The 20,115-nt window shown below is 38.2% G+C and overlaps 1 protein-coding gene across 1 annotated transcript in view; it reads right to left on the reverse strand.

Annotated features, from left to right (window-relative positions):
• CCDC191 (coiled-coil domain containing 191) overlaps nucleotides 1-20,115 on the reverse strand; it is a 71,085-nt gene that overhangs the window by 40,059 nt on the left and 10,911 nt on the right. Inside the window, exons 5-8 of the mRNA XM_058555828.1 lie at nucleotides 16,867-17,045; nucleotides 15,175-15,398; nucleotides 12,060-12,213; nucleotides 598-788 (exon numbers count right to left, since the gene is read on the reverse strand). Coding sequence (XP_058411811.1) covers nucleotides 598-788; nucleotides 12,060-12,213; nucleotides 15,175-15,398; nucleotides 16,867-17,045 — 748 coding nt within the window. The remainder of the gene's footprint in view (nucleotides 1-597; nucleotides 789-12,059; nucleotides 12,214-15,174; nucleotides 15,399-16,866; nucleotides 17,046-20,115) is intronic.

Raw genomic sequence — 20,115 nt, forward strand, 5'->3', positions numbered from 1 at the left:
AATGAAAAGAAGAAAATGTATTTAATTCTAAGATGATGGAACAAAGAAAGTTTTATTTGAAGACAAAGTTTTGTCATTCTCAAGCCTAAAAGGGAGCTGATATAAAGGTGTCAAAAACCTCTAAATAAAGTGTGGAACAAAAGATGGGGGAGGGGGAGGAATCACTCTTGGCAGGTCTGCCCTCCCAGATGGATGCTCCCTGTGTCCCTAATATGAACATTCTAGGTGCAGACAGTGGTTTTTATTAACGAGAATTACTGGCATATAAACCAAACTCTGTCTTCTGAATGGTAAGACAGTCCAAGGTGAAATGCTACTGCATCAGAGGACAGGGGAAAAGCATAATATTTGCTTCCTTTAAAAAAGGAAAGCATGTACGTTAGTATATTTTAATCACATAATTTTTTTGCTTATAATTTTCAGTTAAATTTTTCTAGTTTAGGATGTAACACAGAAAAACAGTGATCACCACTGTTTTATAAGTGGTGAGATGATTGCAGTGAACAGCATTTTTAGAGTTTATTTCTAGAGTCTTCAGGAGGAAAGACGTCCTAGATAAACACACTAGAAGGATTTTCATGGTACAAATAACAGTACCTGTTTTCTTCCCTGAGGTCATTTTCCATGGCTTGTGTCTCCCGCTCCAACTTCCGGGATCTTGTGTAGTCTCTCCAGGCCCGCAGAACCTTTAGTTGAAGCTTCCAGTCGGACAGGGTCCCAGCTTTCCCCAGCTTAATCCTGTGATCAAGAATCAGCTTGTGCCAGGCAGAGAAATACCGTTTTTGACACTGCAATGGAAACATTTGGAAAATCACCACTGATCAGCACTAGTGTTTTTAGTATCTAATAGCGAGAGCCCTCTCTTCGGATTTCCCCCTCACATCTTTTCTAACAAATCTAGAAACTGTCGTCTTGATGGAAGGGGCACAAAGCACAGTTGCTTTAGGCAAATAATGGCAAGAAATATTCAAGTCACGCAACTGAGGCACACACAGCCTCATGACTTAAACTAAAATACTTAATTCTCATTGTAAGGCACCAGTCCTATGGGGAGTTGGCGTAACAGTCAGATCTAAGGGCTCAGTTAAGGGGCTTATTTGAGAGGCTTGAAAGACCTGCTTCCAACAGGATCTCCCCTGCTAGGCTGTCCTGGAGTTTGAAATACCAACCATTTAATTCATTCCTGTTACTAACACCACTGTCCTGCACAGATGAACATAGGAGATCCCATAAGGATAGAATGGGTTCTTGGGTCCCTGGGTCCCTAAAAACAATAGCTTCAGCTGGGCCACCACTGGCCATGTTAGGGCTTTGGTGAGCAGGCCTAGAAAGACTATATGCACTTGACATATAGACACTGCTTGCAATCTTCCACTATATGCATTTGACCACAAATTGGACAAGGTCTACTCACCCTAAGGATGTCCCCAGAGAAGTAGTTGTGGTCCTAGTCTAAGAAAATCTCTCAGATCCAATCCTTGCCTACATCTTCTAACTTCCAGCAAGCTGTTAAGTTCCTACTACATCAAATTACTTTCAGCTCTTGCCTTACACCAACCATATTGTTTCACACCTTCCTATCTATAGTCATACTAATTTCTCCATCCTTTTCTGCTCTCTCTGCTTGACTACTTCAGGAGTCACCTCTCTCAGGAAGCCCTCCTATTACCAACCCCTCTCCCCAAATGTAAGTGCCCTTCCACAGTGTTCCCAGAGCAACCTATGTTTTCTTCAGTCAAAAAGCTTATCACACTGTATTATAATCACCTATTTACCGACTGCCACTAGACTGTGAGCCTCCAGAAGGAAGAGACTGGGTTCCATAAATGGGAATGGCAAATCTGAGAGTGGTACCAGTGCGGGGTGCACTAAACCAGAAAATAACCTCATAGGAAGTGACTTTGTGGGAAGTACGAGGGATGCCTGATGACCAGCTTCAAGAACTTGGTAGCCTTGGCAGGGTCAGCCCTATTGACTGCTTCTGTCTCTATAAAAATACTTACCTTTTACTATTTAAACATTTAGTAAGCACCTGCCACTATGTTTGAATTTGGAAACTCTGAACAAAGTTGTTTAAGATACAATCTCCACTTTTGAGAGGTTATAGGGAGAGAGAATATATAAATTAAAAGACCAATAACATAAGGGAGCATATGCTAGAATTCTTAGAAATAGCCCATTTGGCCAGAAAGGTTTTCTACATAGGAAACCAGTTATATTCCCATTTAGACAAACTACAAAATCTTCCTTATTATAATTTCTTATTGGGAGAAATCATGGCAAACTTGAAAAAGCCCTTGTTCCCTTTCCATTATGTCAAACAAGGGCACATTTTCTAGACTTTGACCTTAGATCCCATGGAAAGAAGGAAGGGAAGGAGGGAGAGAGGGAGGGAAGAAAGTAGGAAGAGGGGGTGGAGAAAGAGATTTTCTGAATATAGGATATGCCTTCAGTCATAACAAGGAAAAGACACACAGCTGCCAGGTTGAGGGGGTATGCTTTTTGAATTATTTGCTTATTTATCCCACAAAATACAGCATGAAAAAAAAGTGTTACCTTGTGTGCTATGGTCAAAAGAAAATACTCTGTGTTTATTTACTAGATTCATTTAAGAGATTTCTCTTGAATGACTTGATAAAATATTCTATATATAGCTATCTCTAATTTTAACTCCTGGAATACTTCTAATGATGAAATAGTAGAAACACAGTCCACAGCCACAATAATACACTATTAATAATGTCCTTGGATTTCCACATTCCTTCTCTGTGAAGTGCAAAGCACCTTATATCTACTAGTTTATCAATTCGTAGATCATCAATACAAAATAGAGAGACTGCAGATATTATGATTTACCTTACCAAGCTAAACTTCAAGTAGAGAAGGGTTAATAACTCAGTTTACAAAGTGAAGAGATAGTGGTACACCTAAGGCTAAAATGGATACATTCTGGCATCTGATGACCCAATGTACTGGGCAATAAATCTCTCCTAAAAAGGAAGGGCAAATTCTTTGCTGCTTTTATACTGAAAGAGAAAGAACTCAATACATAACTTTCTACAGTACAAAAGCACTGCTAGAACATATCTGAATTTAAGAGGGGAAAATTTGAGTTTATAAATGCTATAGTCAATATATGTCTTTAAAATACTTAAGTTTAGACTTGGAGAGCAAAATGGTCAGTTTTAAAGGTCTATAATTCAGGTTCACTACACAGAAGTTAACAGCAGCGAAGTGACAGACTTCTACAGCAACTGCTTTCTTGAAATCGACCTGCTATTGTTTTTTTTCCTGCCTTCTCAAAAAAGCGATTTCACTGAAATTTAAACAAAAAAATAAAAGTATGAATCAAGAATAGCCACTTAGTTATTCTTGATTCACAGCAAACATTACTCAGGCAAACAGGAGTGCCATAAATGTGCTTGGAGGAAAATATTTGGGAAAGGAAAATACTCTCAGTCCTGTCTTCTCTGGGAGAGGATGCCATGCCAGCACTCCGCTTTTATTTAGAAGGGAGGAGAAGTGGCACACTTCCCTAGTCATGATCTATCTGTTCTTTCTATCACCCCTCCTCACCGCTGAGTCTCCGCTGCCCCCAGGCCTGCCTCTCCTCTTCAGTTCTACACTGGAAACACACTAGTGCGCCATCCCTTTGCTCTCTGAAACAAGAACTGTCATTTACAACCACGATTGGGTTGGAAGAGGAATACATTCTGTGCAAGCCAGAAGAACTTAATGTTTTAACTAGTCAGGCAACTACTTGGACCTCCTTCCATTTCTTACCTAGTTCATTTATTTATGCACCAAGTTTTTATTTTTGATAGATTTTCAAATATAGCCATGCATTCTTTTACTAACTTCCACCATCCCTTTATCATAGGTGGTAATTAAGGTGTGATACAGGTAAATAAAATACAAAAAATCATTGTAGGAAGAACTGTTCCTAAGCACATATCTATAAGAATTTTTGAAAATAAAATACTACAAAGTGAAATTTAGAAACTTTTTAAATGAAATGCTTTTCTTCTCTCAAACTCTTCCACAAGACATCATTCAATTGTTAAGGATTCCACTCAAGAGGAGAAATGACAGCTCGCCCTGCTAAATTTATTACCTGCACTGGAGTTGCCCTCATTTTGTTGGCAAGAAAAGCTCTTCCCTGAAGTGTAATCACACTGCTGTCACTGGGAATGATTGACGTTAGGTGGAACAGCAATTTGCTATCTAATCTTCATTGTAATTCCAACCCTGTCACTGGAGATGCTTGTTCTGATTAATGAAGTGGGTAACTCATCAAAATTCCTCAGCTATTTCCCTTTTGTCAGAAAGCTCAGTGATAATTGCATCAAAATTCTCAGTCATGGAAAAATAAACAATGAATTGTAAAGAGGACAAAAATGTCAACAAGTTTACCATTTATTTCTGCTGAATAGAACTAACTGTGGTGCAACTAGTGGTCTAGGGGAGTGGGCCAAGGCTGGAATGTTAGGAATATAGCTATACTCCCAGCAGAGCCCCAACTGACTCCTTGCTGCTCCCAGGCCAAAAAGAACAGACACCTTATTGCTACTGTCGGGGCGAAGGAAAATCCCCTTTCTTCCCTTCTTATGTTCTTATGGCTGGACTAATAGTAAAACTGACACAAGACCAGATTAACAGGAGAAAAACCCTGTTTAATATACATGTATGGGAGATAATAGAGAAATGATGCTCAGAGAATGAACCAAGTAGGCAGTATATATGACTTTTACACAAAGAAACATAAATTTGTGAAAAATTGACAGGACAAAGAAACTTAGGTTTGGGGTATGTAATTAGTGAGGAATTTAAGCGGTTTAGGCTTAAGGTAGTAAATTAGCAAGGTTTGTCTATGCAGGCTTCTTGGCCCTGAATTCCCCAGCTCTGGTGATAAGGATGCAGGGAAAGCACCTTTCACAGGGGAGATTTATTTCCTGCTCTCAGGGGGAACAGAGACAGGAGGGTCAGAACGCCCTTTTTGCTTCTCGAGTAACTTTAATTCAAAATAATCAGTATGCTATTGTGGGGTATTTTGGGGTGGCCTGCCCTGGGCCCCAACACTACACAAGGAAGCAGTCCCCCACATTTTTTCCTTTTGGGGGCCACTATAGCTAGGAAAAGAGCCCACAGACCCTGTGAATTGCCTGGGTGTTGGGGAGAGGAGGATCTTTCATGGCAAAATAAATGCCCCAGGGAAGGAAGAGCACTGAAAAGCAGTACCCTGTGACCCATTCACTGCTGATTTTCATAATTTTGCCTCAAAGAAAAGAGAGGAAATGATTATGTCCCCTATCCCAAAGCATATATACTTCTAAACTAATTATACTGGAGAAAATACATTCAGTTCCCAGCACACAGTGATGAGACCTGTACTTGCTGTTGGGTTCCATGGAAAGCCCAGAGGCCTAAACTTTGACAACCACTGCTGTGTGAAATGCCACCATCGGCTATAGACAAAAAGCTACTTTTGTTATATTCTGGGAGAGGTGAGGCTCGTTTTACTCTTGTATTTAAATTTTTTTCTCTTTCCTTTTTTAAACTTAAAAAAAAAAACCCTTATTACAGAAAATTTAACAAACATACTCAAAAGTAGAATAGAAGAATAAACCCCTCACCCAGCTTCAGAAATTATCAACATTTCGCTAATTTTGTTTCATCTCTCCTCTACCCACTTTTTTTCCCGGAGTATTTAAAAATAAATCCCAGACATCAGACATTATATCATTTCACCCACAAATGAGTCAATAGGTATGGCTAACATAAGGACATTTTGTAAAATCTTCTTAATTCTGCTAAGAAGTTTCAGTCAATAATATTGTTGTAATTACCTAAGTCTGCTTCATTCCAGAAACAGTACAATTTCAGAAAGCAATTGCTTAGTCTCCCCATATAGTAAATTCTTAACCAACAAAAACTCTCTGAGATCTTTGGAAGAAGAATGACCATAAGACAGCCCATAACCTGACTATCCATTAGGACAGTGCTCCTTCTCCAGTGCAGCCTGGACCAGCACTCATCACCTCACGTCTTTAAGAGGGAAGGCAGACCTACCGCTCCCCATTACCATCTCTTTCCCTTCCTTTCTTCTCCTTCTAGACCTCATTCCCCTTCCCACCAATCCTCACTCCCTACCCACTGTCCCCCACCCCCAGTCACACACACACCCACACTCACACACACACACACACACACACACAAATGCCAAAAGTACAGCTTACTTCAGAATATATTAGACAAACGCTTGATTCACCTCTAGGGTAGTCTGACAGTAAGACGATGTGATGTTGTTTGTTCCTCACCCATATGGTTCTCAAGATCCTTATAAATATTCACCTGAAATGTCTATTGTTTAGAGGACAAGGTATTCTACTCTGTACAATTTTAGAGAACGGGCTTCATTTACTTTGGTTCTTAATTTTTTTTCAAAGCAGAATTTAATACTTTTTTTTAATAAAATAGTTTTATTTACATTTCAGATTAGCTGATTTGTTTGAAGAACTTTTTTTTTATTGAGGTCATAATAGTTTATAACATTGTGAGATTCTAGTTGTACATTATTATTTGTCAGTCACCATACAAATGCATCCCCTCACCCCTTGTGCCCACCCCTCAACTCCCTTCTCCTGGTAACCACCGAACTGTTGTCTCTGTCTGTGTGTTAGTTTATATTCCACATATGAGTGAAGTCATACAGTGTTTATCTTTCTCTGTCTGGCTTATTTCACTTAACATAATACCCTCAAGGTCCATCCATGTTGTTCCAAATAGGAGCATTAATACTTTTTTAAAAGACAGAAAAAAAATCATTTGCAAATGAATTGGAACCTCTGGGATCAAAAAAAGCTTCACGTATTTTGAAAAGCAAAACACCAGTGCAATGTTTTGGTAAACTGGCCCTCATTGTCCCTTCTGTGAGAATGGGAAACCTGGGTTACTCACAGGATAAGGGTAAGGAAGACTATCATAAAATAAACAAACAACCTCCTTACCAATACTGATAAAATTTTACTTGGAAATTTTCCACAGAGTTAGCTGTATGAAGTAATACATAACAATGCTTCAAAACCCCTCCTGAAATGTATACCACATGTCCTTGGCAGTAAGCTTAGAGGGGAGAGTTACAGGAATCCCAACATTCTTCATGTGTGTGCCTAACATTTCTCTTTCTCTGCAGTGTTATTTGCAAAGAGGCTTTCCCTTCATTTCCTTTCCCAAACATAAGACAACATTGCTGAGAGTCCGGTTGCAGTTTCAGCTCAGAAACGGTTTTACTTCAGTGGTGTGTGGGCAGTCCTGATAAAACTAAGATCTTTGGGAAGGAATCATGCTATATAAATGAGGTACTTAACTACAGTTTTCATCATCTCATCAGCAAAAAAAAAACCCAGGCTTCTTTTCCATATTTCTCCACATTCCCTTGGCTTAGTTTGGGGTGGCCTTCTGGAAGGCGCTATGCCACAAACCTAACATTAACAATGACTCCTTTGGGTCATTATTATCTTACTCTCTAACGGAAAAACCCAATCAAATAAGCAAACCAAAACCCTCGCCCACAGAATTAATATTTAGGTTAGTATCAACCCATCTTGCATTGTTCTCTTCAACTTCCACAAGCAGGAACGATCACAGACTTTCTTATCTTATTAAGAAAACATAAAAGGTATTCAGAACAGGGTGAGAATTAACAAGGCCATTTTCCAAATAGTATAGGAATTTCATAGTTAATCCCTTGTTGTTTCTGCTAATTAGCAAGGACGTGTGGATTGCTAAATCTCCCCAAGGGATTTCACTGCGAGATCAAAGAGAAAATAGGATAGGATGGAGGTAGAAAGTTTCTACACAAAAACAGATGTTTTGGATAAAACAAAGAGACCTGGCAATGAAATGTGTGGGAAAGATGCATGGATAGCACTGCACCTGAACTTGTGTTTGGATAAGAGAGCCTGCACCATTTCTCTCAGAAAGTCTCCTATTGAATAACGTGGGCCAAATGTGATGTTAACAGACTGTCTGGGAGAACAAATACAATCCAGAGTCAAAGAACGAAGAATACAGGAATTAAAGGAGCCTGAACCAGAGCAACTCCTAGAAACAGATTCTTCAAGGTTTTCCCGCAAATACTCTATATGGCTTGCTGTTGGGTTTGCGCCAGTGAACCACTGTGAAGGCACTGACACGAGCTTCCTGCTGTCTAGCCACTCGCTGCAAGCCAGCTAGGCATTTTCCCCCTTCATCCTGTGGTCTATTTAGAATGCTGAGTATCCAAGTTTCATGAGCCAAGGGCAGCTTCAGGATCCTTCAGAACCAGGCCAGGAATGTGGACTGGAACCCAGATGATGAGCCCAAGGGCCTGCTACTCCAGTGGCGTTTATCCGAGGACTGTCCTGTCTCCAGCCGAGTCTATGCACAAGTCTGAGGAGTCCGGCAGGTGCATTTCCCCATGTCTCAGTCACACCCATATGCCCTAAATCAGGTTCACTAACAATATCACAAATGAATAACAGAATCACAAGGAAGGGGAAGAAGAGAACCCACCTAAGTAACAATATTTTGGCTGAATAAGGCTGAAAACGAAAATAACTGTATAAATATTGTACTCTAGTTAGGAAATTTGTTTCCATAGCAGTATGGGTTAGCAATTCTGAAACTACTTTTATAGTAACTAGGATTAGACAAATAAGTAAATATGTTTTAGATAAGGAGCTCCAGGTTTCTCACTGTCAGAGAAAGAAGTTATAAACAAGCAAGGGGGAAAGGCGACACTGAAGTCTGTGGTGCTGGGTCAGGGTTGAAGTTATCATTATGAACTCACGATTATTTTAATATATATACAGATAGATACAGAAGTAAGGTACAAATAAGGAAGGGGGAAGGATAGCATGAGCCCTGTGTTGCTGCACTGGAATTGGAGGTATCAGCATGAACTCCTGGATTTTAATATGTATACAGATAGACCCAGAAATAAATATAATGTGTGTATGTGTGGGTTACTATACATACATGTATTTCCAAGCTCTGCCTGCTGAGAGGACCCAGAAACAATGACAGCCCACTAGCAGTGAGAACACCTAGTATCTAGATCTCGATTTCTAAATACGATTCTCCAGTAAAAGGAACCAAAGGTCTGTGTAGAAGTGGCTGATTCTAGGACTGGGGCAATGAAAGTACAACATGAGCCTGGAACATCTTGTGGTGCCAGAAAGAAAGAAGTGCCCCAAAAAGGATGGAGCATTTTGAAAGGGCAAAGGAGTCAGCCTGAAAGCTTTCCCTATGGCCAAAGTTAGAACTTGAGTAACAAAGTAAACAATGATAATATTAGATTATAATCCATAGAATAAAATAAATACCCATGAGCTTATATTGATACAAATAAATAACAGAATAGATGAATGAATAAATAAACCCAGGAGAAGGGACAGCGTTTCCTTCTAGAAGAATTTCAATTAATAAATGGAGAAGAAATGAGGGAAATACAAAATCATCATTAGACAAATACCACATTAATAACTGTTGCAGGCAAAATCCACCAACGGATGCTAAAATTAATAGGTGAAAGTTTAAGGAGAAACATAATATTTGCACAGTTTCACACCATCTCCTCTAAGACATTTATGAATTATAAAGGGAAAAACAGTAACTTTACAGTGGAGCAGCCCAGCAGACACACTCTTAAGTGACCAAGGTTAACATCAACAGTATAAGACATATCAACATTATGTACCCCCTAATTTGATATACTGAGAAGTGCAGGGCATCACTTGTATTCTTACCAAAAATGCATAATCTCAATCTAAGCAGAAGAAAACATCAGAAAACCCAAACTGAGAGACATTCTACAAAACACCTGACCAGTACTCTTCAAAAATGTCAAGGTCATAAGAGACAAGGAAAGACTGTGGAACTGTCACAAACTGGAGGAGACTAAGGAGACGTGACAACTAAATGCTGCAGGGAATTAAGGATTGAGTCCCGGAACAGAAAAAGGACCTTACTGGGAAAACTGGTGACCTTCTAATAAGGTCTATAGTTTAGTTAGTGGTATTGTACCAACGTTAATTTCCTAGTTTTGATAATTATTCTATGCTTATGGAAGATGTCAACATCAGGAAAAGCTGGGTGAAGGTATTCAAGAACTCTGTGTACTATTTTTGCAACTTTTCTGTTTGTCTAAAATTATTTCAAAATAAAAACTTAAAAACAATAAAGTAGAAGCTCAAAGCAAGCAGAATTTGTGGCAAAGTGGAAATAATTTATTCATGATCTCTCATTTTTAAATACACTGGCTGGTCCTTTTAAAACTGAGTAATCTGTTTTAGTAGGCCATTAATTTTGTAAAACTCTTTATATGTGTCTAAAATTCATGCTAGCACTTCTATCTAAAACATACATTATTTCTTTTTGTACAGTGGACTTGAATAAAATTTAAAAGTTGATCTCACTGAGAACACACGTCTTATTCATCTCTCATTGGTTGGGTAACATATCATGACACTTTTTCCTTACGCCTTCTCAAGATGGCCCCCTAAGTACTCACTTGCCTTCCTATTTTCTTTTAGAAATCTGAACTGTTATTGCTGGAGGACACACTAACACCATCTGTCTTATGAAGGATGCAGCATCTACGAGTCTTGGCTAATCTTTCTCAAAATGTTAAGCCCAACTCTTAACATTCCCTCCTACCACACTTTCCTCTGTGTTCGTAAGCCAAAACTCTGACCAAGCTCTTGTTTTACGTCTGAATAATTATGACTTCTTGCCCATCAGTACAAAACACTGCCATTGAACGTGTCCAGCTTTTTAAAAAAATCGCTTTGACTATTTTACTTTTTTCCTCATATCTTAGTTACCCATATCATATACAAACTCCTGTTACTGACTTCCAGGGCCTTTGTGGTCTATCCTACATGTATCAAGCTCCCTCAATATTTTCCTGACATTCTCTTTTCTCTTGTTGAATCCATTCATTCATCCATTCATTCCACTAACCTTCACTGAATTTCAGCAATGCCTAAGGCCTTGGAGTGGGTATTTATGGTAGGAGATATAAAAATACACAGATTTATCTTTCCTCATTCTGACTTCTCATTTACAAATCTTCCCAAGAACTCCTTGCAAGTAACTCTGAAAGGTTATAAGCCCCAAATTCATGCTGTTATCAATCCTACTTATTGAAAAAAAACTTCTGCTTAAGTGGCCTGGGGAGGATGCTCATTTGTCAATAAAAAATTGGCCAGTTAATTTTTTTTTTTTGTGAAGAAGATCAGCCCTGAGCTAACATCCATGCTAATCCTCCTCTTTTTGCTGAGAAAGACCGGCTCTGAGCTAACATCTATTGCCAATCCTCCTCCTGTTTTTTCCCCAAAGCCCCACTACATAGTTGTATGTCATAGTTGCACATCCTTCTAGTTGCTGCATGTGGGACACAGCCTCAGCATGGCCGGACAAGCGGTGCGTCGGTGCGCGCCCAGATCCGAACCTGGGCCACCAGTAGCGGAGCACGCGCACTTAACCGCTAAGCCACGGGGCCAGTCCAGGCCAGTTAATTTTACAAAAAGTAAAAGTAAAAGAAAGGGAGAGAAGAGTAAAATAAAATGCAGACCGTTAAAACGAGAAGCACAAACCTAAGTGTATCATTGCTTGAAGATCTGAGCTTCCAAAAGGCAAGTGACTTTCTGAATAATCCAGAACACAGCAGTCCATAAGACTGTCAAAGTGGAAGCCAAGCTTTCAAAAACTGTCTGAGATCTACATCAGTAGTTAAATGCCATTCTGAAAAGGGTAATTTAGGAAGACATGCCAAATCTGTCCCCCGATTTCCCAAGGTCACACGGAGTATATAAGAAGAGCCCCTGAACAGGGGACGGGAGCACCGCCCTGTGCACCAGCCCAGCAGGGCAGCAGGAATAGAACAAACGGTGTGGGCAATTGTGGTATCTGTGACGAGGCTCAGGTGGACTTAGTGTTACACTGTCCCATCTCTGATGGAGCCCTTTGTCATTTATGCTACAGAATGCTGAATAAAGAGACATTACAATTCCCACCTGGTGATCTTCCTTGTAAGTTTGGATTAATAACTCTTTCAGTTTCTTCTTTCTTTCCTTTGCCATTTTTTCTTCATCCTGAAGAATATGAACACTTTGAAACATGCCTTTTTCCGGATTTTTTTGAGAATTTTCTTCTTGCTTTTTCTTCTCTCTATTAATAACAATTTAAAAATACATGTATGAATAATAGACTTAACAATGAGTAATTACAACCTACCATAGTGGAATGAACACTGAATTTTCCATCAGAAGACACAGATTTTTAGATCTGGCTCTAAAACTACATAGTAGGGTGATTTTCTTTTTCTAACCTTAGTTTATTCTTTTATAAAGCACAGATTAAATGAAATAAAATTGTTATACTCTGAAAAGTAGAAATCCACATAGATATTTTAGTAAAGTACTTTTATTGAGTTTAACATTGAGCGATACTTTGATCAAAATTTGAAAGTTAACTACTAGGTATTCTCTAATGTAGACATAAGTCCTCTCTCTTCTTATAAGAGGGGACAAAAAGGACCCTCAGGTAAGAAAAGAATGAATTTTTACCACAAGGCTTTTACAAAGTTTCTAGGGAGGAAAATAATAATAAAACAATCAGGTGTTACTGAGTAAGGAGAGAATGGAATTTGTATTAATTCTAAAATAGCTGAAAAGAGAAAAAGTAGAACTTAACAACAATAAGGAAAAGGCCTTTAAGCTAGTAATAAGAATCTCTGAGTAACTCTGTTGCTTATCTTTCTGGCCATCACCCACCAACCTATTCTTTCTCATCCAGGCCATCTGTCTTACACTCATCAATCCAAGCAAGTTCATAGCCACTGCCTTCTTACTGGAGTGGACTGAACTACATAGGTACGTGTATGTATATAAAGTATATATACTATCAGTGATGTAGTAAAGATAGCGCCTAGTCAAGAATCAGGATTCAGGGGCTCTGACCACAAACCAGCTGTGAAAACTCAGCCAAGTTATCTAGTCTTTCTGAATTTCACTTTACAGTTGTGGAAACTCAAACTGAGAGAGAGATGCCAGAATACTCTATTGACATTCTCTCATTAATTCTCATATATCATATAGCGGGCACACAATGTTCTATCTTATTGCTGGTGATATTAACCATCACTTGGTTAAGGCGGCTTCTCCAGTGTAACGTTGCTATTTTTCCCTTTGTAATTAATAAATCTCTTGGAGGAGATACTTTGAAACTATGCAATGAAGAGATTTAGGATACCTTACAAATAAATTAAAAAGCCCTACCAACAATAAAATTTTACTGATTCTTTCCAAACTTACTGATGCCATAACAACGTTATACTATATGGATTTACGTAGATCATAGTGGGCATTTAAAGAAATACAGTTCTAATACCATGGATCCGATTTTTTAAAATAACATTAAAATATGTATCTGTTAGGAAAGTAATACCTACTCATTGAAAAAATTGGAAAGGTATAAAAGCCATCCATATTTCCACCCAGAAAAAAAACACTGATAGCGTGTCAGTGCTTTTTGAGTGTACAACCATTCTTTATTAATGTCTGTTATTATAAATAATATTACTTTAATTATCTTTGTGCACAAATCTTTGTCTGGATTTCTGATCATTTTCTCAGGGCAATTTTCCTAGGACTGGAATTCCCAGATCAAGCGATAATACTATTTTCATGGCTCTTGCTGTTTATTGCCAAATTGCTTTCTGGAACGTTTAAATCAGTTCATCCACCTAGAAGTACAGCACATTATCTGTCTCACTGTAACGTGGATAAGATTTTAACTTTTAAAAGAAATGAGTGGTCAGTGAATGTTTGCTGAGTGCCCCACTGTGAGCAGAGCATCCTGCTACCATCAAATGTTACTTGTTTTCACAATTTATTTTAGGTCAGCCTAGATTTTTCAGGGCCTGAGAGCAATCTGAAAAGCAAGGTTGACCTTAGCAAGAACTCACTAAAACACTGGTGATTGCTTTCTGAAAGGAATGGAGTCTGGAGGAGGCCTGAGCCTGGCACTTGAAAGAGTGAAGTGCACGTCCACTGCCAAGCTGTTTTAAATTGGGTAGAATAAGAGCAATCAAGAACACAAGGGGAAAAGCTGTGTGGGCTGACGGGGGTGGAAGGGATTATCTAAGAGGTCTTTCTGGCCTCTCAGTTTGAGTGTTCAGTCACTTCAGGCACGTTGTTCCAAGGCTTTTGCAGTTCACGCATCAGTGCTGTTTCTCCGAATAAATACATTAGTTATTTCATTTATGAAGCTAATTTTCTGCATGAGGATACATAATAGTACTACATCCTGTGAGGACTATTTTGACTTTCCACTTATGTCAGATATTCTTTTTCTTTATCAGTGGCAGTAAGGCAGTGGTGACTCTCTGTGTGATTATCAGAAAATAAGACACTGACACAAACCACAACAGGACAAGGCACAATTAATGAACGTGCATAAGGAGACGGGCTCAACCTTAAAAACGTTCCCGTAACCAAAGACATGCAAACCAATCAATACAATACCTATTAAAAAGTGCAAAAATATTGAAAATGATGACATTCCCCAATGCTGAGAAGAGTGAGGTAAACTGGCCCACTGCCAGCAACAATGTAAATAAGTACAAGCCATTTAGAAAGTAATTTGGCAATGTTTCAAGAGTCATAAAAAGGCCTATACCATTTAACTCAGTAATTACACTCCTAAGACTATAACTTAAAAGAATGAAGAAGCTCTATGCTTAAAGATGCTCACTGTGCTATTGGTAAAAAATCTAAAATAGATGAAATGCTTACCAGAATAGGGAGGGGAGGTCACTGCATAAATTATACTACAGGAATTCAACGATGTAATATACAGACCTCAGGACTCCGGGCAATGTGTTAATTACAACAAGAGAAATAACAAATTAAATGTACTTTATGGTTGCAATTAAGTAGGTAAAGGGACCAACACCAGGAGGAAACATGGAAAAAGGAAAACAGTTCATTGTTAAGATGGTGGAATAATGGGTGATTTCTTTTTTGTGTTTTGTTATTGCAATGTTTGTGCATTTTAAAAAACCTTAGAGGACTTCCAAAATGACTGCTTAAACAACACACTTCACGCTGCTCATCACGGCGGGCTTACGTTTTCCATGCTTCTTCCACTGTGCGTCTCCTGTCAATGATCTCCCTCCGCAGCTTTACCATCTCCCTTTGAATCTCCTCCTCCTCTCTCTTGGCCTCCAGAGCCTTCCTTTTCTTCTCTTCTTGCACCAGATACTGAGCCTCTAGGAAGGCCGATTTTTCCAGGGTCTTTTCAATTCTCTGGCGCTCCAGTTCTCTCTCACGTCTTAAGCGATTTTCTTTTACCTTAAAGAGAATACAAGAAAGGTGAACGCAGCCTTTCGAGTAGAAAGGGATATGCAAACCTTAGAACATACTCTGAAGTTCAGACTCCAGTTTGAAACATTCTGGCCCAGAACCTCACTGTTTATCAGAAGAACAGGGGGAATTCATTTGTTTACTGGGTAAGGGCCAATACAAAATTTTGGATGAAGTCAGGTGGTAAGATGACTCCCAAACAATCTGGGAATGATCTGCACCGTGGAAAAGCTGAAAATCTAATAGTCACATGCCAAGTTCTGGATTCTTATTTAGTCATGATCTCCCACCCATAAGATTTTCCAAGGAGTACATTACTGCTATTAATGTAGGCCCTGTCTGCATGCTAATTATAATTTAAGAAAGAATAAGGATATTTTTGGGAGGCTACATTGTAAAGAATAGAACAGTGATTTACTGCCTTAAGGAACACCACAACCCTTTATTCATTTCTATCATTATTTAAATATATAAATGATTCTGGATCATATTTGGAAATCAAAACCATGAACTTCACAGATATTTCTGAATAAGCACATCATTTTTTTCAAACTATTTATTCTTTAGAGGCTTGACTAGCTACAAGTTAAGGAGTGTTCCTCTCCCTCCTGCTTTACTTAACTCTACCCTTATCTTACTCTCCAGTTATGATAAGACTTCTAGATGATGGCTATCTCTTACTGAACCCTCGTTCCTCCCTTTCAGCATAAATCCAAACCAAGATCATAATTCTACCCCAATTTCTCTAACATCCCCAGTGCTGATTAGGCACATCTTAATGATTTAAAGCAAGCAGAAATTCAGTCTTATAAAAAGATAGCACACACATATAGAGACATTAATTCTAGTTCGGCCTTAGTTCTGGACATGTGGCAAAGACTTGGTCATTCTGATTCCCTGAAGCTCCTCTACAAAGTATTGAGATGCATGTTTTTTTCTATAACCTACCATTCCCTTTCGAGAAAAGAAAGTTCCCATATGCCTTTCTAATTCAAAACAGCTGAACTAGGTTTAATTCAGATCTGTCCTTCCTTTCAAATTATAATCACAAAATGAGTGAATTTTTCAGTTGTCTAGAGAAGAATTATCATTATAACATTCACCAGAATATTCATGATATTAATATATTGATGTCACAATTCAAAAACCAAATTCAAGCAAGACCCAATCTACATATTTATAAAAGGAAGTATCACATCCAAACTAATAAACTTTAGCTCACCAATTTATTGGTCAAATGAATTATTCCTTTTTTGATTTTCTTAAATAAATAGTTTCCTATCCTCAATTTATGAGCATTATTTTTCTTCTGAAGTTCTATTTTATTTTTATTCTAACCAAACCACAGATGGCACCCTTTTTCATAATAAAGCCTAAGTCTTTATTTAAGCTTATTAAATGTGTTACACAAAGATTGCTTCCTGTTATCCATTTTAATTTTGTTTTTCCCTCCCACCTGCTTATGTCTCATCTCCATGGTAAGACGAGGATCCTTCTGCTGTTTCTTGTCTAGGTTTCCATTCATTCCAAGATCTTCCAACATCCCAGAAGCTACCACATCTTTATGGAGCAGATGGTCTATAAATTTTTGAACGGTGGTACTTTCTTCTTCTTCCTCCAAATAGCCACATAAATCTGCGAGAAACAAAACAATAACAAAAAAGGAAAATTTTAATTTCAGTATAATTTCCATATTTATGTAAATAATCTTAGTACAATGAAAATCTAAAGCTGTGAGTGTTCAATAAATAGTAACTGATAATGCCAATTGGCTGAGTATAGCCCTCAGCAATTACCTTCAACTAAGAGGAAAAATCCTCTACTCATAAGGAATTGCCCTCACTCAAGTCACTGAAGGCTCCCTCAATGCCAAATTTAAAAAAGATATTACTTCAATCTAAACATTCTTGAGGACTCCATTGTCTTTTTAAAAAAATGGCTTTACTGTGGTATAATTGACATAAACTGTAAATATTTAAAGTCTACAATAAGTTTTGACATTTACATATACCAGTAAAACCATCACTACAATCAAGATAATGAACATGTCTGTCAGTCCCACAAGGGTCCTCATGCTGATCTGCAATCTCTTCTTCCCACTCCTGCCCATGCTCTCTGCTCTATCCCAGGAAACCACAGACCTGCTTTCTGTTACTATAGATTAGTTTACATCTTCTAGAATTTTATATCAATTAAATCATACACTATGTACTCTTTTTTTTGGTCAGGCTTCTTTTGCTCAGCATAATTATTATGAGATTCATCCATGTAGTTTATCCTTTTTTATTGCTGAGTAGTATTCCACTGTATGGGTATACCACAATTTGTTCATTCATTCATCTGTGGATAGACATTCAGGTTGTTTCCAGATTTTGGCTATTACAAATAAAGTTGTTATGAACATATGTGTACAAGTCTTTGTATGAACACATGCTTTCTTTTCTCTTGGGAAAATGCCTAGGAGTGGAATGGTTGGATCATATGATAAGTATATGTTTAACTTTTTAAGGAACTGTCAAATTGTTTTCTAAAGTGGTCGTACGATTTTACACTCTCATCAGCAGCATAGGAGTGTTCCGGTGTCTCCACATCCTCACCAATACTTTGCATGGTCAGTCTTTTAATTTAAGCCATTTTAATAGGTATGTAGTAACCACTCATGGTTACTCATGGTAATTTTAATTTGCATTTTTCAAATGACTAATGTTATTGAACATCTCCCTTGTTAATGTTCTGTTTAATTCCATACATTATTAAAAAAGGGGTATTGAAGTCTCTAACAGTTATTGTTGAATTATCTATTCCTTCCTTCAATCCTGTCAGTTTTCGTACGTTTCTTGGGGCACTTTTGTTAGGTGTATATATGCTTATACTTGTTATGTTTTCTTGATGGATTGACACTTTTATCATTATAAAATGCCCTTCTTTGTCTCTAGTAACAATTTTTTATCTTAAAGTCTATTTTTTCTGATATTAGTAAGATGCTTTCACTCTCTTTTGGTTGCCATTTGCATAGTATACCTTTTTCCATCCTTTTACTCTCAGCCTATTTGTGTCTTTGAATCTAAATTGTGCTTTTGTAGACAGCATATAGTTAGGTCATATTTTGAAATTCATTCCACCAATCTCTATCTTTTGATTGGAGTGTTTGATCCACTTAGATTTAATTTAATTCCTGATAAAGTAGGATTTACATTTTTCATTTTTGTATTTTTTTCTATATGTTTTATGTAAATGTCCTTTGTCAGGTTAAGGAATTTACCTTCTATTACTAGTTTGCTGAGAGTTTTTATCAAGAATGAATGTTAGATTTTGTCAAGTACTTTTTCTGTGTCTACTGAGATAACCATGTTAATCAACATTTTTCGTAAACATCTTTTTTAATGGCTACATAATATTTTGTTCAATGTTTTGATCAAAAAAAAAACTCCACAAGATGAATGAAGCCTGTTTTACAATATAGTTTCACAATATTCCATCTACGCTTCAGAATAAATGTGAAGTACTGAAATGCCTCACTTTAATAATGGCATTAGAAAATATCCAGAAGGTGGCAACCAGGATGATAACATCTAGAAACAATGTAATACAAAGAACTGTTGAGAATACTGGTGCTATTTAATCTAGGAACATTGAAGTATATGAGGGATCAGATATGATTACAACTCCCACAAAAAATAAAAAGACTGTTCTCGAGAGAGACAACATGCTATTATTTTCTGTTGCACTAAAGGGCAAAAGTTACTGAGGACAAAACCCTAATTCTCCTAAATAAGAGAGAGTGCCATAAGATTAGAGCCTCACAACAGCTGAATGGGCTCTTCCCAAAGTGTAGGCTCCCTATCCTAGGAGGTGTTCAGGCAGAGATTATGTCACCCCATGTTAGGGCTACCATAGGAGGGTCTCTATCTGAGAGGGTGAAGCGGGTAGATCAGACCAGGCGATCTTCAAGGATCCCTCTAACTTTAAGAGCTCATGACTTTGTGATTGCTGATCTGGGGATTTCGTGGAATCCTAAACAAGGGGAACGCTGCCAGGTGAGTTCACCAAGGCTGTCTGGGTCGCGCCTGCGGAGCTGCACCACCATCACCACGCCTACCCTTACGCTCAGGGAAAAAGCCTCACACTCTTTGGGCACATTTGAGGACTCACAAGTTAGCTATTTCACTTTCCCGACACTAGCTCTGTGTACAAGTAACAACCTTCCTCATAAAGATATACGAAGCATTTTGTAAATATAAAATGATACATGAATGTTTAAACGTAGTCCCCATCAAAGCAAATACTCAAAATATACGGGAACAATTAGTCCAACAGTGTATGGGAAAAGGTACTCAAACAGCATTAACTGCTATTATAGTCATAAGAAGAACTACAAATAACAGAATTTTTTTAAAAATATTTTTATTATTATTATTATTATTATTTTTTTGTGAGGAAGATGAGCCCTGAGCTAACATCCATGCTAATCCTCCTCTTTTTGCTGAGGAAGACCGGCTCTGAGCTAACATCTATTGCCAATCCTCCTCCTGTTTTTTCCCCAAAGCCCCACTACATAGTTGTATGTCATAGTTGCACATGTTTCTAGTTGCCGTATGTGGGACGCGGCCTCAGCATGGCCGGACAAGCAGTGTGTCAGGGCGCGCCCGGGATCCGAACCCGGGCCACCAGTAGCGGAACACGTGCACTTAACCGCTAAGCCACG

The sequence above is a fragment of the Diceros bicornis genome, chromosome 15 (assembly GCF_020826845.1).
Source record: "Diceros bicornis minor isolate mBicDic1 chromosome 15, mDicBic1.mat.cur, whole genome shotgun sequence".
Taxonomy (NCBI): Eukaryota; Metazoa; Chordata; class Mammalia; order Perissodactyla; family Rhinocerotidae; genus Diceros; species Diceros bicornis.